The following is a 23,912-nucleotide window of genomic DNA, read 5'->3' as shown; positions in this document are numbered from 1 at the left end:
GAAATAAGATCAGTCTTTTTAACACGCCAACACTTCTGTTAAATTATCTAAACAACGTTACTTTGGATGAGCACACATTCACGTTTTCCTCATAGTGTTGATAGTATGGCTGTCACGCACGATTATTGTTCTTTTTGATTAATTTGACCAGTATTTTAATGATCAAACCCATTCATTATTTGATCTATAAAAGGGATACTTAAGAGCCACTTTTGGGAAATGACAGGAAACCAGGAGCCATTTACAGCAGTCCCACACACGCAGGGGCATTTCTTGGATTTTTGGATATTCGGTGAATCAATTTATTATTATTGTGAATTAGAAAATGGTCCACACTGGTAAATTGAGTATCACTGGTCCATAAACTGACAGTAAACAAGTGATGCCAAATAGAAGGTTTGGTCCGACCAACAGTGCAAAATCCCCCAAAATACTTAGTTACTTATAGATAAAGGGCTGAACAACTCCAAACTATGTCAGCTGATGAGGATTTGGCTGGGTTTTTTTTTATAAATGCATTCATTTTTCATATGTTTATATGTGTGTGTTTGTGTGTCTGCATGCATGTAATTGCCTACACAGGAGACATAGAGGGGAAAGATAGAGAGACAATATATGCCAAAGAGGGAAAGATGGAGAGAAAAAGGAAACAAAAATAAAAAAGGAGAGAAAATAAATCAATAGATAAAAATAAAATATATATCTATATATTTTAAAAAATAAAATAAAAGATAAATAGATTAAAAAAATGGTCTGTTCAATACGAAAATTCGACTATTTGCTCTTTTTTTTCTGCATAACCTTTGAACAGGGATTGGTGTGACATTCAGTGTTACCGCGACAATCAAGTAACATCATGAAAACTACGCTAACAACAGGTCGGATACGTGCAGCAACAATGACACTAGATTTCAAACAAAAGCCAGACTGTATTGCATTAACATGCTGAGAGCAGAGGGCAAAAGATGACGTTAGGATATCTCAGAGCCTGACTGAGTTGGCAAAGCTTCTCCGTCTTTGGGCAGCTGCCCCCCTGTTTACACCAAAGAGCAGTGTGAGGAGCACTCACTCTGCAGCTAAATCTGGAGACCCCAGAGGTACACTGCACACTGACTGACAAAAAAATAAATAAATAAATAAACAACTGCTCAATTTGAAGAAATCTCAGTTGATTGAGGGGTCTTCGACTGATGATTCGGATCTCCTACTTTGAGGGGGAAGCCCTTGTTATATATTAGACAAAGAAAAGCTGCAAATAAGGAAACTGTCAGGAGGTAATGTTAGACACGTCAACTAGCTGACTATCAGAACCGGATATTTTCAATCCATCAGCTGGATTATCAACAAATTTGTTCAGCTCCTGCTGATAATAGTCCCTCATTTCATGGGAAAAGTTTGTCCTTGCAAGTTTGATGACAAAAGTTAAAAGTTGAAGCAGCAGTTTTTTTTTAATGTATAACTTTGTTTTCTCTTCTAAATACGATGGTGTAAACTGGTATTTTGTTTAAAACCGACAACAGAAAAACAAGACCCAAGTTCTAATAAACCATAATCCTTTCATCACAAACACGGAGGATGCATCGCAGACAACCGACTCACATTCACGCACATGCACACTCCCAAACCTCCACGTAGGAAGCATGTAGCAGAGGAACAGGAACTGATGCTGGAGTGTTAACCAAAACAGACATCATTATTGCCTCATTTCAACAGTACAACACACACATACAATACACACGTTGCAACCTGCGAAACAACCGCCTTTCCGTACATTGGATTTATTCCAAAAATAGATATAATGTTTATATATACTGTTTACATTTATATTACGTTTACATATTACCAAGAGTAGCCACAACCTAATACAGGTTCAAATTTCACAATATTACATTTAAACAGCTCTGAGGGTGATATGAATCGGTATGTGCACATCACTGTGTTTTTTTGCACGTGTGTATAGTTTTGGTTGTGTATTCATGTGTGTATGACACTGTGTGCGTGTGTGTGTGTGTGTGTGTGTGTGTTACACAGGTGTGCTTTCTTTGTATCTGCATACCTCTCCTTTGACCTGAGAATGCACTCTGTACCTCAGACAGAGCTCAAACACACATACACACACACACATCTACACACATGGATACAACAGCACACACACCTCTACACTACATGAATCTCTCAGAGGTTTGAGGAGGAAGTGACGCATGATGCTCCCAAATCTGAAGCTCTAAATCAACAAATAGGGAGTGTTTGTGTTCCGCATGATCGAAGCAAAGAAATCTTACTCGGGTTGAGAAATTATTTCAGCAGCATGTATGAAAAAAGCCAAATCATTATCACTCACACATTTGCACTAATAAAATGTTTGCCTGTCATGTACAGTGAGATGCTGAGGAGACAATGGCGGCTAGCTTTACAAGCATCTTGGCTTTTGTAATCTTGGCTGATTATTTGAGTATTTTTATTTTTTTTTTTACTAAAGTGTAAACAGTCAAATGCTCTAATAGAAAAACTCTCTGGGTTGTGATTTAATGCCCAGAGATCAGACATGCATTCTGAAATTCAATGCTGAATTTAATAAAGGTCTAATTTTAAACTGTGTTTGTTTAGCTGGCACTCAAACGCTCATCACATCAAGAGTGTTGTCACTCTCTCAAGTTCAAAGGGAAAATCACATTTTAAAATAGTTCATATGTAAAAGAATTTGGCTTTGGGGATCTGGTACAATGAAATGTTCTTTAAAACTCACATTCCTCTTTGAATTGTAATTATGTTATGAAGGTGCAGGAGAGTCAGTGTACCTTTGTGAAGATATGGGTTATCCAGCATTCATACCGTTAAGGGCTGTTTGACCTCAACACTGAGCGTCTGCCGTTCTTCGGACACAAAAAGGGTGTTGGAGGGCTGCTAACAGGAAGCGAAGGTGGCACTGCTGTGTTGAATGGACAGGTATGAAGCATGGGTGAGTGTTTGTGTGTGCTGCATCGTTAGGCCGGTCCATTGGTAGAAGGCTGCGTCTCTCTGTAAGAAATAAAAAAAAATTAGGAACATTATCTGCCATTGAGACTTCTGGCAATGAACTATAGAAAAAGAGAGACATAGTCTCTCCAGCATGTCCTGGGTCTTCCCCAGGGTCTCCTACCGGTGGGACATGCCCTGAACACCTCACCATGGAGGCATCCGGGAGGCATCCTAATTAGATGCCCGAGCCACCTCATCTGGCTCTTCTCAACGCGGAGGAGCAGCGGCTCTACTCCGAGCACTTCCCGGATGACGGAGCTTCTCACCCTATCTCTAAGGGAGAGCCCAGCCACCCTACGGAGGAAGCTCATTTCGGCCGCTTGTACCCACAGTCTTGTTCTTTCGGTCACTACCCAAAGCTTGTGACCATAGGTGAGGGTAGGAATGAAGATCGACCAGTAAATCAAGAGCTTTGCCTTTCGGCTCAGCTCTCTCTTCACCACGACAGATCGGTGCATAGTCCGCACCGATCAGCCTGTCGATCTCCCGCTCCATCCTTCCCTCACTCGTGAACAAGACCACGAGGTACTTAAACTCCTCCACTTGGGGCAGAATCTCCTCCTCGATTTGGAGAGGGAACTTCACCCTTTTCCGGCTGAGAACCATGGCCTCAGATTTGGAGGTGCTGATTCTCATCCCGGCCGCTACACACTCGGCTGCGAACTGATCCAGTGAGAGCTGGAGGTCACGGCCTGATGAAGCCAACAGGACCACATCATCTGCAAAAAGCAGCGACCCAATCCTGAGGTCACCAAACCGGACCCCCTGAACACGTTGGCTGCGCCTAGAAATTCTGTCCATAAAAGTTATGAACAGAATGGGTGACAAAGGGCAGCCCTGGCTGAGTCCAACCCTCTCCGGAAACGAGTCCCACTTACTACCGGCAATGCAGACCAAGCTCTGGCACCGGTCGTACAGCCCGTGTCAGGGGTCCCATACTCCCGGAGAACCCCCTGCAGGACTCCCCAAGGGACACGGTTGAATGCCTTCTCCAGTCCACAAAGCACATGTGGACTGGTTGGGCAAACTCCCATGCACCCTCAAGGATCCTGCCAAGGGTCCAGAGCTGGTCCACAGTTTCACGACCAGGACGAAAACTGCATTGCTCCTCCCGAATCCGAGGTTCGACTATCCGGCAGACCCTCCTTTCCAGTACCCCTGAATAGACCCTACCAGGGAGGCTGAGGAGTGTGATCCCCATACAGTTGGAACACACCCTCCAGTCCACCTTCTTAAAAAGAGGGACCACCACCCCAGTCTGCTAGTCCAGAGGCACTCCCCCAATGTCCACGCAATGCTGCTGAGACGTGTCAACCATGACAGCACCACAACAACCCGGTGCCTTTAGGAACTCTGGGCGGATCTCATCCATCCCTGGGGCCCTGCCACCGAGGAGCTTTTTGACCACCTCTGCAACCTCAGCCCCAGAGATGGGAGAGCCCACTTCCGAGTTCCCAGGCCCTGTGTCCTCACCGGAAGGTGGGATTGAGGAGGTCTTTGAAGTATTCCTTCCACTGATCCACAATGTCCCAAGTCCCCACCATATGGGTCTGCTAGGTCTGGCCGGCGTCCTCCCCCACCATCGGAGCCAACTCACCACCAGGTGGTGATCGGTTGACAGCTCTGCCCCTCTCTTCACCGGAGCGTCCAAGACATGCGGCCACAAGAACGACGACACGACTACAAAGTCGGCCATCGAACTGCGGCCAAGGGTGTCTTGATGCCAAGTACACAATTGGACACCCTTATGCTTGAACATGGTGTTTGTTGTGGACAATCTGTGGCGAGCACAGAAGTCCAATAACAAAAGACCACTCGGGTTCAGATCGGGGGGGCCATTCCTCCCGATCACGCCCCTCCAGGTATCACTGTCGCTGCCAACGTGAGCGTTGAAGTCCACAAGCAGAACGAAGGCGGAGGGAGGCTACCCTCTCGTCTACTGGGATAAACTCCAACATACAGACACTGATCCCGGGGGCAATATGTATTGCCACCCCTGCCCGGCGCCTCTCACCAGTGACAACTCCAGAGTGGAAGAGAGTTTTAATTTGTCATACGCGTCTACATGACGCAGGTAGTTCGAACCCACTGAATGGTAAGTGCGACGGATAAACCTGCGACGTGCCCGCAAAAGTGTCCCGCATGGATTCAGCTGCCGGAGCATTTCATGATGGTCTCCCTTTTGACACGCAGACCATGTTTCTGCTTAAAAGTTATCCACATTGTTCGGTATCCAAATAGTTGTCCAGGTCCCAGCATCTCTGATGATGTTGCCCTCCTAACAACATTTAATGAAGAATATCCGCCCCCTTCTCTGTAGTGCGAGGTCTTTTAAGCGTGATTTAAGGGTTACAATTGATATGTGTATTTCATGATGCGAGGAGAGTATTTCAAGAATCACACTTATATGTATGTCCCTTGTTGAAGTATTGCACTATCAACTCAAGCTCCTCTCCCATCCTGGTAAACACCTGAAATTTTGCGCTCGCTCTGCTATTGCGGTATCCAGTGTAAACAGGAAATGATTAATGACTGATGCCTGACAGACTTGGAATTAGCAAGTACCCTTTCCGGTTTCATGAAATGTATTTTGTGATCTGTGAAATGTATTTGTGTTCTGTGAAATATATTTTGTGCTTTTTAAATATTTATTACTATTGTCCTCAGGGCCACCGTATGGTGGACTGATTAGGCAGACTATATAAAGACACAACGACATCTAGTGGATTTTTTTAGCATAATATATCTAAACCGAATGATAGAGATGGCTCAATCAGGTTGAGTTAAATTCGACACATTCTTCATTGTGATATAGAGACTCAAAATGTGCTCTGCCAAACAGCTGAGCAGGATGTTAATGAGAAGAAAATGATCAGTTGTAACCCACAAACCACTTTTTTTTAGCTTTTTTTTTTAGGTCAGATATGTGAGGATTCTCATAATAGGGCTCATTCTTGGGAGGTGTTTTACTGAGGATTTGTTTTGTGTGGTTATCGCACCCGTTTTATTCAGATGTATACAAACACTGAGATTACCACACCTTTTTTTGGACAAAACTTCAAAACCTTTCCATGACTTTTTAAGGACCCATAACATTTTTTTCAAGTACCTTGTAAGAACCATGCATGACTTTTTGAGGTTTTCTTTGACTTTGGGAACACTGGGAAAAAAAGCGCACACACGCAATGTATACAGGAACACACACTTACTGTGTGACAACTGCCGACTGGTTAGTTGGACTGGCGGTTGTTGGGTTGGAAGAGTCTCCATGTTTCTTTCCCTTTTCGCTGTCTTTCTCATTGCCTTTCGCCTTGTCTTTGATGGAGAGTCCCTCCACTGGCACCTTATCTGCCTCACTGTGAAAAAAAACAAATACAACTGTGACTAACAAAAGGGATAACCAGGGATCATCACCTGAACTCACAACATAAAGAACAAACTGCAGATGCAACTGTCTGCTTTGGCTACATTTCCCCACAGCTGTCTGCTTTCGGTTGTCAACACTGGCCTTTACCATGTCCAGTGTGTGAATCCCACTGTTACTGCCAACATGTAGCTGGTGAGTTGGGAACACAGTTTCTAAGGTTTGTGCTGAGGTAGTTATTCTAAAATTTAAAGTTGTACCTATTTAACTGTAGCATGCTTACAGATGCACTGTTTGTTAGTAACTTGCTAATGAATATGTTGATTTGTTAGAATGTTGATATACCTGATTGGTAGTAACTTCTGTTCAAAGCATGCTAGCTGACATACTGTTAGTAGTGTCGGTGCTCTGAGAGAAAATAAATCATATCAACTTGGTTCTTATTAATGTTACGACTGTGACAATTATTAATTGTATCATAACAACAGTGATACTGCTCTCTTTTGGTGTAATTTCACAAACACAAGCCACCATTTGATTTCTAAAATGCTGATTAGAGGTTGTTCTAGACTTAAAGTGTTGAGAACATGAAATAGGCCTTGCATAAGGAAAGAGGTCCTTTAGGTTCTCTGGAAGCCACCAGTTGTGGGTTAGTATATTTTTGTGATGAATTAGGCTCATCCTGAATTATGGCAAGGCATTGTTAAATCACATCCTGTTAAATGCAATGAGCAAACAAAAACATATGGCACCATTTGTACTCATGGTGGCCTTTCAAAGCCTTCATACAACTTCAGGAACACATTCGGCACTCCAGAGCAAAGACCTCAAGCACAACATACCGTCTGACCGCTGGTCTGAATACTCTGGAGTCAAGCGGAGATGAGAAAGGAGGGAACAGACAGTAAGGAGGGCAATATCAGAAGAAGAACAGAGAAGGTGGAGGTAACATTGCGAGGGAAAAAGAATGGGAGTAAAGGAAAAGAAGGGGTCCATAAAGTCGCTTTTACACAGAGATTGCGCTATAGGGCCGCAACAAAGTCCCCCCTTTACGCCGCTCCTGCATTTTTACACAGAACCAAACGATGGCGGTGTCATTGCTTTTCAGTGTGTGATTACATACTGCATCGCGGCATCCCGCAATCTAAAGAGGTATGACAGACATGACATTTAACACGCGAGCGTCCGACTTTAGCGTGATATTTAATATATGCCTCAGCAGGGATTTCGAAGCAAGAACAAAGGCTTAACACGTCAATCACAATCATTAACGGACTCCGTTATATCACAACTGATTTTATCCTCTGCTTGGAGGGTGAGGAGCTCACGAATCTCATCTTTCTTACAGTTTGTGGATATTTACTGCCGCTGTCACTCTTCTTTGAATTGGTTGCTGCTTGCTACAGCTGCTTTTTAAATCTCCCGCGGTGGGTCGCACACATTAACACATCAAATCTTCACACCCATGCTGCCCATGGTCACATCTTTCCGGCTTTACATTTCTTTTATACAGACCTTGTTACGGCCCTGTCACTACCTCAGAGGCAAGACCACTCTGTCCCATCTTCTATTTTCCTGACATTATATACAGAACCGCGAGGCGGCGTTAAGGTGTGATATTCCCGCCTTGAGCATACAGCGTAAATGCGACTTAGAAGTGCAACAGAAGAAGGGGGACACACTGCACCAGTCAACACAGTCATAGTAACATACTCAGTAACATATAGTTTCTGCGTGAGTGTGTCTACCTGCTGAAGACTGCCCTTTCATTTTTGGCGTCCACGGTGAGTCGAATCGTCTCCTTTCCAGCTCCCGTGGTGATGGTCTCTGTGGTGACTGTCTCACTGGCTGCCGACTCTGTCTTGCCTTCTTCCTCATCGCTGTCTGAGCTGCTGGAGGAGGAGCTGTCTGATGCCACCAGCGGAGCTTTTCTTGCCACACACACACTCCACACACACGCTGCAGAGCATGGGGGGGGGGGGGGGAGAAATCACCTCGTTTGAACACGGATGTGTACAGATATAACAGAAGAGGTCAAATTACCACAGAAGTAAGAGACTGAGATGCAGCAGTAATGAGCTGACAAAGGCATTTAAGTTTGGGTTTCTATGACTCTATGAACCTTACTGTCACATCACTTATCTCAGTCGATTTTGCCGACGAAAAGATTACAGGTTCAAATCCAGTAGATGAAAATGTATTCCAAAATTGTTTTTTACAAGTACAAATTTTTTACAAATAATGTGCTTTTAAATGAAAGAGTAACCTTACTTTTAAAACCAGTTCTAACTGTTTCAGTGTTTATCTTTTTAACAATATAAGTTAAAAATATAATATAAACATGCATCCAATGATTATGTAGTTGAATGTGCCATGCTGCAGCAACTCACGGTTCTGATTTGGTTTGGTGTTGCCTGATCCGCTGAGCTCCGAGTCCACAGGAGAGCTGCATCTGGGGCCTGTTTCAGAGCTGGGGACATAAAATCACAAAGATAAGAAGACCTGCAGAAAAAAACAACACAGGCAATAAATGACAGACACAGCCATTGAAATTTAAGGGTGAAATTGTGCCGTTATAGTGTGTCTCTATGGTTGACTCTTCCATTTTTTTAAAAATTCTTCAACAAACAAACAAACAACGGAGATACGTTTGGAGACAACAGGTACAATCAAGGCTTAAAGGTAGTTGTTTAACTTCAAGCTGTAAAAACATTTCAGAAATAGACGCTAACTGACATTATGCCTATGTCCCCACATTAAATATTATACTTGATTACATTAAAAAATATATTTTTCTATTCTTTACTCTTTGTTTTAAGTGTTCGTTTTTCACTTAACATTTGTGACTGACATTGCAATTTGCCAAAGCTTTCTCAGAAAATTTGTCACTGCAAAGGGAGCGAAACACTGTTCACATACAATTGCATTCCTCAGCTTAGTCTAGGAGCAGTGTGACATTACAGGCTTAATATGATATTCTTAAGAATTTCAGAGGTTTAATGTATTAGTCTTTCTCTTCCAGTTCAAATTAATGAGGATTTTATTGTTGCACAACTGTTATTCTGGGGGATGCTTTGAGTTTTGCAATGACTGAAATGGTAACTCAAAAATATTATCAGTATATATGTTATTACAATTTTGTCAAAACACACACACACAGACACACACACAGACACAGACAGACACAAACAGACACACACACACACACTCACCAACAGAAAGGCTGGAAGTCGGTGAACTTGGCCCATCCTTTTTCCTCTGCTTCTGTGGCAGCTGGTTGGGAGTCTGGAGTGTCCCAGGCGGAAAAGCCCACTCCTGCTGCAGGAGCCTTTGAGTTCACTTCCCCAAAGTCTGCTATCCAGCCAGAGCCTGAATGTAAAAAGCATCACACACTCTGCAGTAGTCACACGCTCAAACCTGCTTTAGCCATAGCATATAGGGAAAAATGCATTACTATAGAACATAAAATGTCTCACTTTTTGTTGCCTCAGTCTGGCTAAGGCTCAAGAAAGGATCCAGGTCATCTTTAGCATCCTCTCCTTCTGAGTCGGAGTCTGCTGCTCTGTCCTCTGCCTCCGAAGCTGTTGTCCTATCACAATCTTTACTAACCGCTGGGCTCTGGGATGATCGTGACCCACCAAACCTTCAATCAAGCAGGACCTTTTACTTCGTTTGATTGATGACAGTTATTTCACATACATTGATAACAACTTGAAGCACAATGCTGAAATAAAATCCAGAACACTGATTGCATCTGTATTTACTGCTGTGTATTGTGTATTTACCTGTTACGGGACTTGGTTTGTGTTGCAAAGTTGATCTCTTTCTCCTCCCAAATGTCCTCTTCATCATCATCAAAGGGCTGAATCTTCTCTTTGGAACAGGCCTCAAACACAGCTGTATTTGCCTGCAAAGGACAGGCAGATGTATCAAATGTGTTAGATTTATTTGATGTACATCAATATTCATAATTCTGCATAACAAATGCTAAAGCTAAAGTCTCAAATGTGTGGCTGTTTGTTTTTGATTTTTTGGCCCCTAACAGAGTTCTCCAGGGATGACATTTTTCTAGAGGCCAACCTGGAAGCTAACATCACCCTGGTTCCCTCATCAAAAAGCCTGTGGAAGTTTTGCGGTACACAAACATTTTTGATACTTAGGAGTTTTGTTCAGCAAGATAATCTTCACAAAAAAACATTGCTACCAGGATTTTTGAAGCCTAAATGCAGTCGCCAGAGAAAAAAAGCTATTGCTGGGCTAAAACAAACTTGACTATGGTCACGTCGCTACCACTACGAGGCTGTAAAGCCATGTTCAGCACGTTTTGAGGAGATTACGTTCTGCAGTCTCATTTAGCCACTTGTTAGCAACCGTCTTTTTTATGTTGCAAAACAAAATGTGAAAGTCTCTTCCGGGTTTCGGGGTTTAATGCATATTTGAGAGTTAACAATGACATTTACAGCTCCAAAATATTACAGAAACACAACTTCATAGAATAAATATGTGAATACATTTGTGTAAACAATCCAAATAAACTCACAGTGTCCTGGCCTGCATCGATGTTGATATTGATCTCTGCAATTCGGTCAAACGTTGCTCTGCCACAAAAATAGAAACCATTCAGTTGACACATAATAACAACAGTTTACTGTCATTGAGGAATGTACCACTGTCATTTACCCAATGCTGTCATCGTGATCAGTAAACTCCTCGTCATTGAAGCCAAACTGATCCACAAAGTTAGCTGTCATCTGCTGGATCTGGTAGTCTGAAAAGGCCTAATTCACATCACACATCATAATTTGAATTAGATTGCTATCTCTGCTAACACAAACAATATTTTGCATATGTGTGGCTACGTATTTGTACCTGCTGCAGTGTCAGTTCTTTAGGAAAGGGGCTCTCCATATCGTCCTCTGAGGATGGGCGCGGGTTTCCAGTGCCAATCTGGAGATGGACGAAACACCACACACAAGAAGTTTGAGTGTGTGTCATTACAAACAGCTATTATGCACTGTGGATGAGCATATGTGTGTGTTTACCAGGTCTATAGTGTTCTTTCTATTAGTCTCCGACAGGGTCTGGTCCACAAAGGTTTCCCAGCGCCCTCTGTAGTCCTCTGGCAGCTCTACATCCAAAAACACAACATCAGCATTAAAAAAGCAATATTCCAGTAAAGAGGGAATTATGTAAATCCCTTCTTTCTTTAACACAGGAATGTGAGTACATTTGTCCACACAGACAAACCTGTGATGAGGCTACTAATCTGTGTGTGAACCGGGCCCTTCTCCAGGTTGTGGACGACTGTGTTGGCAATCCTAGTCAAATGTCCCATGTAACCTCTCCTCATACCACCTTCTGACCTAAACACAGAAGTAATAAAAATTATCATAAACTTAATTTATAGAACACTTTTCACACAAGGAATGCAGCTCAAAGTGCTTCACAATAAAAAAATGCAACGCAAAAAAACCCCAAAACAAACAAACCAACAAAAAAAAAAAAACAGAGAACATTTACAAGAATTTCATTAACTAAAAGCCAGGCTTAATAAATAGGATTTCAGTTGTTGTTTAAAAATGTTCACAGAGCCTGCGTCTCTTACAGCTTTTGGAATGGTATTCCATAATTTCGGAGCATAGTTCACATAACCTATTTTCTTGTACATATAACTATTTGTTTTTTAAAAAACAGCAGCAGATGATCTGAGAGCTTGTAAAGGGTTATAGAATGAATGACAGAGAGTCTGCAATGTAGGCCAGTGCTAAACCATTAAGAGCTTTAAAAACCACCAAAAGAAACTTGTAATATGTTCTAAAAGATACCGGGAGCCAGTGGAGTGTAGCTAAAACCGAGGTAATATGCACCCTCTTCCTTGGTTTGGTGAAAAATCTGGCTGCACGATTCTGAATAATTGCTCAAGTCTCTTAATTGACTGTTTCAGAAGGCCAGTAAAAAGAGCATTGCAATCATCTAATCAATTTAAAAAAAAAGGCCACTGCCTGTTTGCAAATGTCATCATGCCATTCCTTACTGTATCTTATCGTTTTCTTCCCAAGCCTCCAGAATCCTCTGGACAAGGTGGCAGTGCTGAAACAACTTGTGAGAGACAAAGACAGGAGTCAATCAATTGTTTTCATTCAGAAATAACCACCCCAGTGGCTCGTTTCAGGAGATGAAGACAAGCAAAGACACCTACATGAGTCACCATTAAATTGTGTGCAGAGTTTTCACTGGTGGCTGAAGGTTCAGAAGGGGCGTCAGTCAATCCTTGCTCTTGTGAAGCATCCTGTTGAGGCATGAACTTTTCCTGGGATCCCAAGCCAGGCTGAAGTCTCATTTCATGGGCACACGGCCGGAGAATGGCAGCAACACAAAGCTCCACTTGGAGGTGCAGGAAGTTGTTCCATGTGTACTTGAAGAACAAGTCCTGAAAAAAGGGCATATTTAACATTTGGTGCTCTCTCAATATTGTTCTCTGGAAATGCAGTATGTCTGCTAATCTCACCAGAAGCAGGTCCATTGTATTGAGTCGGCAGAGTTCCTGTGCTACGACCGCGTGGCTTGCTGAGCTCGTATACAGCAGAGAGGCCACCAATCTGGCTACGTGCAGACGTGTGTTCCCTAATGGCTCCTCCAGCACACCCAGAGTAGTCAGCATGGGATTTCTCTAAAAGTGCACAGATGGAGGAATTAAGAAAACAAAAGCCTAAAGGTTAAGCAGAGTTTTATTATACATGTGCTACTACTGTACAGCAAATGTTAAACGGCTGAGAACCAAACATAACTGTTGAAGAAAAGGGTTGTCACAGCAAAAATAAGAGCATGCTTGATATTTATATCATGTTCCACACTCTGCAAGTGAAAAAGTTTTCCTCTGTGAGTTTTGGTGCTGGATAAGCCCTTGATGTATTATTGATGTTTTCCATAATGCCTGTGACTAGCACCTGGATGACTTAAGCCATGTTCAGGCCAAAGATTTAAGACAAGATGAAACCATTTCAGGTCATTGCAGGAGGAAAGATGTAACAGTGTGAAGTGTCCGGTCCCAGCTCGACTTAGGCCGACTGATGGTGTTACCTTTAACTCAGCTTGTCAAGTCCTCAGCAGCTGGTTTTAGAATGTAACAACAGAAGTACAGAGATTATACACAGTCTCATCTAGTCCTATTAGTGTAAACTTGCAGTCTTGCAGAACGTCTGAGACTGGCACTTTACAAGTAGTTGTGTTTAAACTCGTTTTATTGCAAATCTTTGGTGTGACCTGAATGTCGATTAAACACAATTTGAGATGACTGTGTTTCCACTTAGTGACGTTATGCAACTGCGTTATGTGCGATAACATTCCAAGAAGCATGGCGATGGATGCTCAAAACATTAGCAGGTTTATTTCTATTGCAGCCACCGCACTAGCTGTTATTATTTCCAATCGAATGCGACATAGGCGTGTTATGCGAGCGATAATGGAAAGGCAAGCCTCCTATACGTGGGAGCGGCCACATATGAGGGATTTCTGGGAGGTGATTGTACATGATTTCACAGAGGAATTGTGGATTCAAAACTTCCGGATGATCCGCTCAACTTCTGACAAATTATGTGATGCAATAACACCTCTTGTAGCGGCTGCTGCATCATGCCCGAAGGAACCAGTTCCTACTGACAAGCACATAGCCATAGCATCATGTGACCTACAAAAGCAGAAGTTTTGCAAAATATAGCTTTTTTGAATCACCAAAAATAGAACCTCGAAAAAACGTTTTCACAACAAATGTGACTTTTTTCAAAATTGATATGTTTCCATTAGGTGTATTTTATATTTGCAGTTTCAATTTATACAATTTGAAGTTTAATAGAAACCTGCCTACTGCTGTGATCTCTCATTGATTGATAGCTATCATTATATATGTTTATTGTGTGTGGCATGTTATGTTATACTACCACAGCCAATATAAAGGACAGATAGATGATCATATCTTTGTACCTTAGGTGGCTGCAGAAGCAGCTGGTGGAAGTGTATCAGGTGTGGCTGGATGGCCAACAAAATGCTGCTGTTAACAGTGTAACTTCTCTCAAATCCCTGAGCATCCATTACACCATCAACCCTGTCATAAAAACAGACCAAACACACGACACACGCACATCAAAAAAATGGTCACACAAAGAACATGTGACTAAACTTCACCAGGCCATGTGGTCAAATGAATAATGACATTAGCAATCTGTACTAAGTAGATCTAAATAGTATTCTTTATACACAGTTCAGATTTGCTCTAAAGTCTCACACTCACACAGGCCTCCTGATTTCCAATAATGTGAGAAGAACTTGAATTCCATTGACGATGCAGCTCTCAGTACACTCTGCTGAGAACATATTCTGCAGCAACTGCTCCACACACTCCTGCCTGTGGAAACACAATGCAGCATGTCATCGCCTCCACATCTTGTCAAGAGAGTGCAAATGTGTGTGTGTGTGTGTGTGTGATTGTGTGTGTCTGCATATGTCTGTCTGACTTACGACTCCAGCACAGTCAGCAAAGGGTCAGGCTGTGAAATCTCTTGGAGCTGATTGGCCTGGTCTCTGCTCAGCCGAATGATGTCGCACAAAGTCTGAGATGCATTCGACTGCCTCTGTGAGAAAAATAACACAAATACAAACAGAAACACTCAGTCCTGTAAACTGTGTATTTAAGAGTCTGTGGTTGATAGTGATAGTATGTTTTATCACAGAAGAGAGTTACTTGTTAATATAAAAATATTGAATGTCCCTCTACCTCTTCATCTCTCTCAGGGTGAATAAGCTCTATGAGTCTCTGGGCCAGCTTCTCTTCATTAAGCCACTATTGAGAAAAATATCACATTAGAACTGCAAACAACATCAATGTGAAAAGGGTAAAAAGTATGAATGTGGGTCTGTTTGTCTCATACAATAAGTGTCTCGAGTCGGAGAGGGGGCGGCTCCACACAGCTGATAAGTCTTAGGAGCACGTCCATCATGGCTGATGTATCAATATGCTTCAGGACCAAGGAAAGGAAGCCCTCCTTCCGTCGCAGGAAACTGATCACCTGAACACAACAGAGGGCAGAGGAAACACCATACACTGAAAAAAGGTGGCGCGGTGAGGCTCTGAGTGGTTGGAAGACTAGAAAACGCTATACAAGTGCAGTTCATTTACCATTACCTCACTGTCAACCGGGATTATTTCTTAGATAGAAAAGAGATTATCGCGAGAAGGTGGGATATTGTTTCTGCAAAGACATGTTTGTTTTTTAACGCAATTTGTAGTGATTTGAAAAGCAAAAAGCACATTCCATTCACCTCAAAAAAATTGGCACTGTAGATGTGTATTTCAAAAAAAATCTGCAAATGTTCTTTTAAGTCTGCTCTGTCAGTTTCAACATTTAGCACAGAAGTTTAAACTATACCATCTTCATTGTGCAATACTCAACTAGCTTCAGGGATGAGCCTTTTGCAAACATTATCACAAACTATAGATAGTCTCTATACAACTGAAATACAAGCCTACAGATTTACACACAAATAAATGTTGCAGTGTGGACAATTCCAAACATTTCCATCTAAAACCTTTGCAAATATATGAAAATATCATTAATAGTAGTGATATTTTTGTGAACTGAGAACAAGTGGCACCAATAGCCACAGCTACTTTTAATACATCCAGGTTACAAAAGTCACCAGAATCATTTCAAATCATTTCTCTGGAAAACAAATATCCACTCAAAATGTCACAGTTTTCAAGATATCTGTTTCCGAACTAACCAGCTGGTCAGACGGATGCGCCAACTGACCTTGACATCCTCAGGCTCTACCACAAAGAGGGTAAAACCTGAACTATAGTCGCTTTTCCATAGAACCAGAGTTCCTAGTCCCTTGATCAGTTTCGTGTTTCCTCCACAGACAGTACTCTCACATGTGGGCGGAGTTGTTGTCACTTACTGCTCCATTCAGCAGCACGTGCTGTATTTCCGTGATCACCGGTGATACAGTGTTAAGTCTGCACCCTGTTTGTTGTCCACAGAATGGGGCTGCACAAAAAGAGCAGGCAGCAGTGAGAGTCTCTTGATAGGATATTTATAAATTGGGGGTTTCGGCATTGACTCCTTGTCAGGCAAGAGTGGGGGTTTATTCTTCCTGAGCACATCAAACGAAGCTCCGACAGTACCATACGTTCTTTTCTCAGAGTGAGGATTAGGAAACCTTATGTCTCCGGCAGTCGGCCTTGTGAATGAAATTTTTAATCTTCCCCTCAGTCAACGGCTGCTGCTCGAGGCGGTAAACATGCTTTCATTTTAAAGTTATGGTTTACTAATGTATGGAAAACTTATCATGGTATAAATGTTGGTTAAACCAGCCATAGCTTTCCCTTGAGCACAGTGTTGATTCTCTTCTGACCGATGAACAGACTGCAGCATTTGTAGCTCCACCTTAGTACCTGATCTGTGTGCTAGGAAAGCAGAAGGGTGACCGAAAATGTGAACGGTTCTAAAAGCACTAATGTTTTCACAGTGGAAACGAAAAAAAACGCGTACCAAACTGAGCTGAACAGGGCTGACTTGCTGGTGGAAACTCCCCATATGTGCACTGCTTTATGTGTTCAAAAATCTGCCTCTTGGCATTTAAAGAGAAATAAAACTTTACAGCTATCTTGTTTGAGAGTAATTCCCAGTGTGAGCAGTTTCTATTATCTTGCTGTAAGCATCCTTCAGACATTGTGAATTAATGCACCACAACACAAAACCACAGCTGTCATCTTCTCTGAGTGTGCCCTTTGATTTAGCTGTGTGTGCGCGAGTGTGTGTACTTGTATTACCTGCTCAGTCTTCCGTGTGATGAGGTTCCCAATTGTCTTGCTAAAGAAAGATGCCAGGAGGGGGTTAAGTGGGGACGGCTGCTCCAGGAAGGCATACAGAGTTTCGAGCAGAGGCTCCTCATTACCCAGCTTATCATTGATCACTCCCACATCACATGTCAGCAGCTCACATGCTATATTTGAATACCTGTCATGAAGAGAACACACCTGTGAGGTGCAGCCATATACTGGCTTTAATGTTTACTGTGATATAAAAGCTGACAATTATCATACCGTGAACATCTGGATATCTACAATATTTTAAAAAAACACGCAACTGGACAGAGAATCTCACCTTTAGGTAGGTTCAAGGTATAAGGTAGATTTATTGGTCATTTTTTAAACTACGTTAAATGAATGAAATTGACACATATTTCCATCAAAAAAATGTTTTTAATGCTTAATTAGATTAATAAACATTTTTTAAACCAAAACTAACTGGTTTTTCAATTTTTAAAGGCCATACTGACTGATAATAATAATTATAATAAAAATAAAAATAATAACAATAATAATAATGCTGTAATACTGTGATACTGTGAACCTTTGATATTTTCTGAGGTGGTTATCGTACCAAGAAAATCTCAAAAAGTGCAGGTTTCTAGGGTTACTGTTGCAACGATACACACCTGGCAGTAAAACCAAGCAGAAACAAAACCAATTCTAATTTTCTACCTTAATAGTGTTAAAATAACTGAAAAATAAACAGGAACAGGACTGTCCTAATTTTAAAAGTTGGTTGTCAAACATGCAATTAAGTAGTTTTATATTAAAAAGCATTGCCAATGGCTTGGTTGAATATGTGGATAAAGAGCAATTTGTTTTCACAAATCCAAGCCTGCTTAAGCTCTCAGCTTTACTACAAAATGGCAAGTAAGAGACATGATGCAGTGCAGCACCAGCAAAAACATCTTTTCCTGGATACAGCACACTACATCAGCACATTCTACACAACCACCTACTTGAAGCGCTTTGTCTCCTCTACACCAGCAGGGGGATCTGTAGTGATCATACGGACCAGGTCCTGCATGCACTGGTCCTGGCACAGGAACAGGAGAAGTCTACAAATCCATTATGATAAGAAAAGAAGAACCAGTTAGTACCAACAGGAATTACTAATAATGTAATAAATTTCATAATGTGCGACTCATCTGCTAAAGCAAACAGACCTCCTGTTCTGGGCCTTGCACTCCTGCAACACATCTTCCTCGTCCATGAGCTCCATGAGCGTGACATCCTCCTTGTCCAGCAAAGCCTCCAGGTGAGAAGATGTGTGTAAGTCAAACTTCCAAAACATGGCTGACGTCACCGGCACATACACTTAGCTGTTGACCAGAAGAGGATGTGACGTGGTGGTTTAGTATCATGACCATGCAATATAAATATTCATGTAAATGACATAACTGTGTGCTGAATAATTCATTTATATTATGTATGCTCTTACATTTGGACAAGGAGCAGTATCCTTAGATCTTGCTAAACAGCCATTCGCCTTATTGACACTGCATGGTCTTGGCATCAATCAGCAGCAGCAAATTCACACAATGAAGACACAAACACACCCACTTCGTTCATAATAACACCAGACACACAATCCCAGGAGAGAATGGCTTCATCCTGGTAATGAGAAATGAGAGACAACAAATGTTATAGCATCAATTCCAGGAAGACTTGCTCTGCCTTCCTTAGAGCCAGAGGAAGAGTTAAAAGTCAGCATAAGTGCAGAGACTAAACTAGCACTCCTCCCTGGAGAGAGCAGGATGCAATGCATCTGTAATTGAGTTAGTGCTGCACATCTGTGTATTGACATCAACCGGCTTGCTTTGAGAATATCCTCACATATACAGTTAAATCACAGGGTTCCTGCAGCTTGATTAAAGGTAGATTTAAGACTTTTTAAAGAACCAATTTTCTGATAACCAAAATTGAAGGACAATTTTATTTTACCCAAATGTTTATTGCAACATAAAGCATGACTGTCAGGTGAAATAGTTAATTATCTACATCAAAAGTTGATTAAAAAAAAAAACAACCCTTTTTAGAGTGGAGCACATGAAAGACAATCAACATATCATATGATCAGTAGGTAACTATTTGGGTTACCAACAGAATTGGGAAATATCTGGCATTTCTGGCCTGTTTTCTGGGTGGTTATGTGTTTCTCAATCTGCATGTGAGATTTCACCAAATCTGTTAAATTATTTAACAAATAAACTAGATGTTACGAATTATTTTGAGATTTTACAATGCATTGTTAAAAAAACAACTTCCTACTTCCCATGTCTGAGCATTTTTAAGACTTTTTTAAAAAATTACTTAAGAGAATTTAATACCAATTAAGACCTTATTTTAAGTTTAATTAATTCAATACCTTTTAAGATTTTTTAAGGATCCGTACTAGGAACATAAGCAACAACAACTGGAGTAAGAATAATACCCTGCAGGCGGATACCTAACTTTAGTGTGTGATATGAAATGTGCAAGCGAGTGACTTCCGTGAGACCACTGACACAGTACAAAATCCATCTTAGGGGTTGGTCGTTATTTATCAGAGGGGAGGGGGTGATGTAAAACCAGATTCAGATCTTTTTTTAAGCAGTGAGGAGGGAGTAATGTTTTTCATTTGGCTTAAGGGAGGGGCATTCAACTTTAAATTGTTGTATTTTGTATTTATTTTATATACCCCAAGAACCCCCAAACCTGCAAGTGGGTTTTAAAGGCAGGTTTTCTTTAAAAATCTCCAAAAGCACACCATTTATCACTGTGAAATATGGTTATTTATAACAGTGGGAGGTTCACACATTTTGCTGCAGTCAGGGAGGCTCATCGACAAAATTTGTAGCTCCAAGGAAGGTCATCCAAGCCACCCCCCTACTCTGATAAATAAAGTACAGTATCTTAATAAAACTGGTGTATGATTCAGGCCACCATCCATTGAAATAAAGAGCTGATTACCATGATTAACATGCTGTTTATTCAGCATGTTTGTCTAAACTATGGGAAAGGCCCCTCGTGAAAATGTATTTGATCTCAGAAAGGAGTCAGCATTCACTACATACACAAGAAGGTGTGTAACATATTATTATAAAAATTGGATGTTAAACATAATTTGCTCATTTCCAAGCATCATTAAAACGGATTGTATAACAATAACAATCTCATAGCATGCTGCCCTTCTGTATCCATCCCTTTAATAAACACATTGAGGGTAAACAAACAGCTCAGACTATGAACTTAAAACACATTCAACTGTAAATGCTTATATTTTGTATTTATTTTAAATACCCCCAGAACCACCAAACCACAAGTTGGTTTTAAAGCATGTTTTCTTTGAAAATCTCCAACATTTATCATAGCTAGAAACAGTGAGATATGGGTGTTTATAGTTGAGGGATGTTCATGCATTTTGCTGCAGTCAGGGAGGCTCGAGGAAAAAAAACATTAGTAGCTCCAAGGAGGGTCATGACATGAAAAAGTCAAACCCAAGCCACCCCCCTGCTCTGATGAATAACGTACAGTCTTTAAAAAAACAAAACAAAAAAACTAGCCAATGATCCAGGCCACCATCCATTGAAATAAACAGCTGATTACCATGATAAACATGCTGTTTATTCAGCATGTTTGTCTTAATTATGAGAAAATGTATATGATCTCAGAACAGTCTGCATTCACTGCATACACTAGAAGACGTGTAATATATTTTCAATGAAAAATGGGGGTTAAACATAATTTGCTCATTTCCAGGCACCATTAAAATTAATTGCATAACAATAACAATCTCAAAGCATGCTGCCTTACTGTATCCATCCCTTTAGTAAACACGTTGAGGCTAAACAAACAGGTGTTTTTTTTAACTATGAACTTAAAAAAAATCATCCTTATTAGCTGGATGTAAATGCCATTTATCAGCACAACCACGGACAGCTTTAAGACAGGCCTTTCTGTCGTCCTAAGATCAGCTGGTGACGGTTAGCTATCACGGAGTAACCGCAATAAATCCGTTAATTGTCTTATAGGGGCAGTTATGGAAACTTCACATGCTAAGTTAGCTTATCTGCTGTTACCAATCTCTATTTACGGTGTTTTAACGGCTTTCCCTTACCTTACATGCAGGTCCCAAACCAGCCCGCTAGCGAACCATGTTGCTAACGTTGTCAAAGTATTTCAATGTGATGGCAAACGATGTTTATGTTGGATAAAAAGCTAACATCGGTCGGTCGTGTATCACGGCTGCGTAGCTAACGTTAGACGGGATGATGTCCTCCTGATTCAGCCTGTTAGCGTTACCGTTTGACCGTTTGACAGCGAGGCACATCGTTAGCTTGCGTTATGTTTCTCTCCCAAAACACAAGCGACTGTTACCTTTCATCCATCATTTTCATCGGTCCTCATCTGCGAGCTGAACGGCGACTTTGGCTGTCAGGTCACCCGGAGGCCCATAGCTGGCTGCTCATGTCTGCGTCGTTAGCTTGAAGGCAGTACCCTTCCCCGGCTGCAATGTCATTTACTGAGCCGCTGCACGGTGCTTGGCCTGTGTTGACACTGTCCGAAATACACTTCAGCAGGCAGGCAACAAGAAATCTGTCAGATTTGGAAATCAAAATGGCGGATACCTAAAACGTAATCAAAAGTTAAGCTGTCCATCAACTGTGTGATCACAACACCAACTCCGTTATTTATCTGCGGTCACCCTGAAAATGTGCTGTCAGTATGAAACTGGTGGCACAGCATCAACCACTGCAGTAAAATATCCAGATTTATAACTCTCAAACAAAACACTATATTTTAATTTGAGTTGTTGTAAAGAAGATGCATTTCTATGTATTAAAATCAAACATTTTATCACAAGAAATTGTTTGCTTCTCTGTTAGTGGATATCTGATGACTTAGGGACTATCCCTCACTGTCTTTTTCTTTTATTTTGCAAAGATTTGTTTTTTATTAACAGATGCTTACACTGTAGTGCAATTGTAGTTCCAAAATATATAATTTTTCCATTTGTGCATTTGAAAATGTTATTTAAATAGGAAAAGGAAAAGTGCAAAGATACCAATCAAAAACAAAAGAAAATAAGCAAAACAAACAAACAAACAAAAACACTGATTATAGGGATACTAATACTTAATCAAAGGTACATTTGGAGGTACTAACATATGTGCATAAACTCCTGAATGGATCAGTAACGATCAGAGTCAGGAAAGGAAAACCAAGTTGTACAGCATCAATCATTATTTCTTTTATTTCCTGGTATTTTTTATTTATTTTTGCTTTGTTTTTGGTCTGTTTGTTTGTATTATTTTATATTGGCATTTTGGATTTGCATCTTGCATTATTTGTCCTCTTTTTAAATTTTATCCTAACTCTACTATAGTTTTGTCTTGCTTGTGTTTAGTAGGACTGTTTAGCTTTCTGTTGTTGTGTTGTTTTTGCTTTTTTATATTAATTAATTAATTATATTAAAACAATAGACATAAGATTCACCATATTACCGACACATCGCAAACCATCAACATGCCACAAACAAATGCAACATAACAAGTTTAAAAAAAGAACACAACAATTCAGTAGTTGCTGTTCATATTAATATTTTACATATAAAATGTATAATTAGTTTTAGCAATATCGTGCATTGTCAGATTAAACTACCACAAAGTATATAAAGCAATTTAAACTACACACACTTCAACCAACAGAAATATCAAAGTACTGCATACATATTAATGCATCAATAGGCCTAATGATGATCCACTATCATATAATAATATAAATTTATCGTGGAGGTTCTGCATGATAAAAACTCTTACTTTTGATACTTACAGTGCATTTTGTTGCCAACACTTTTGTACTTTTATGTGATTTAGAGTATTTTTAAACTGTGGGATTGATTTTTTTTTTTTTACTCAGGTGATATGAATACTTACCATACCATCAATTAATCCAGAGTACCTGGATATCAAAAATATTGTATGCCTACAAGTTCATGGACTGTCAGCTATCCATGAACAGAGAAGCAAACATTTTAAGTGTTTAGGGACTGTCCCACATTTTCCGACTTCAGATTTTTGCCAAAGAGCCCAAGGGAGCGATTTCAATGTTGACAAGCCTAAAAACAAATTTATTTGCAACATGAGCACAAGCAGGCAGATGATACAAATTTGCAACCAGTGGTGGAAAGTAACTGAGTATGTTTACTGAAATGGGCTACTGTAGCCTACCTTAGTACAATTTTGAGGTACTTTTACCTTACTCAAGTATTCCCATTTCATGCTATGCTACTTAATACATTTTGGGCCAAATATTTAACTTTACTCCACTACATTTACTTGATGATTTTAGTTTGCAGATTTGTATTATAAATGCAAACTATAAATCAACTTAAAATTATGATTAATTATTATAGATTAAACTACCCAACATAAAGTTATTAAAATGAGCTCCACCTTTACCAGCTGCAGAGTTAAGTGATGAACACATTAATGCCTCAATTTAATAATACTACTAAAATATAAGATTCTGAAATTGGCCCATTTTGCACAAGGAGTACTTTTGGGACTTTAAGTGTACTTTAATTCTAATAGGCCTTCTTTTGTAATTTTACTTAAGTAAAAATGTCACTGCAGGACCTCTACTTGTAATATTAATATTTATATTACAATATATATA

The 23,912-nt window shown here is 40.6% G+C and overlaps 1 protein-coding gene across 2 annotated transcripts; it reads right to left on the bottom strand.

Moving 5' to 3' along the window:
- Positions 1-321: 321 nt before the first annotated feature.
- Positions 322-21,952, bottom strand: ppp6r2b (protein phosphatase 6, regulatory subunit 2b). 2 transcript variants are annotated; one of them, XM_042495522.1, is made up of 25 exons: positions 21,612-21,952; positions 18,694-18,866; positions 18,419-18,574; positions 18,212-18,310; positions 17,211-17,397; positions 15,307-15,444; positions 15,153-15,218; positions 14,897-15,009; positions 14,670-14,783; positions 14,363-14,483; positions 12,891-13,052; positions 12,582-12,812; positions 12,417-12,481; positions 11,630-11,745; positions 11,425-11,510; positions 11,252-11,329; positions 11,063-11,160; positions 10,923-10,980; positions 10,168-10,289; positions 9,859-10,025; positions 9,595-9,751; positions 8,773-8,852; positions 8,131-8,341; positions 6,228-6,374; positions 322-3,018 (listed from the first exon to the last, which is right to left on the bottom strand). In XM_042495522.1, the coding sequence occupies exons 3-25, from the start codon at positions 18,544-18,546 to the stop codon at positions 2,985-2,987; spliced, it is 2,778 nt and encodes a 925-aa protein (XP_042351456.1). In that variant the 5' UTR covers positions 18,547-18,574; positions 18,694-18,866; positions 21,612-21,952; the 3' UTR covers positions 322-2,984. The 2 variants fall into 2 exon arrangements, with proteins under 2 accessions (XP_042351456.1, XP_042351457.1); XM_042495523.1 differs by lacking the exon at positions 21,612-21,952 and adding an exon at positions 21,352-21,367.
- Between the last annotated feature and the right edge of the window lie 1,960 nt (positions 21,953-23,912).

The sequence above is a fragment of the Plectropomus leopardus genome, chromosome 11, assembly GCF_008729295.1.
Source record: "Plectropomus leopardus isolate mb chromosome 11, YSFRI_Pleo_2.0, whole genome shotgun sequence".
In the NCBI taxonomy this organism is placed as follows: Eukaryota; Metazoa; Chordata; class Actinopteri; order Perciformes; family Serranidae; genus Plectropomus; species Plectropomus leopardus.
Note: the sequence above shows the minus strand (reverse complement) of the source record. Positions and strands in the feature narration are given on the sequence as shown.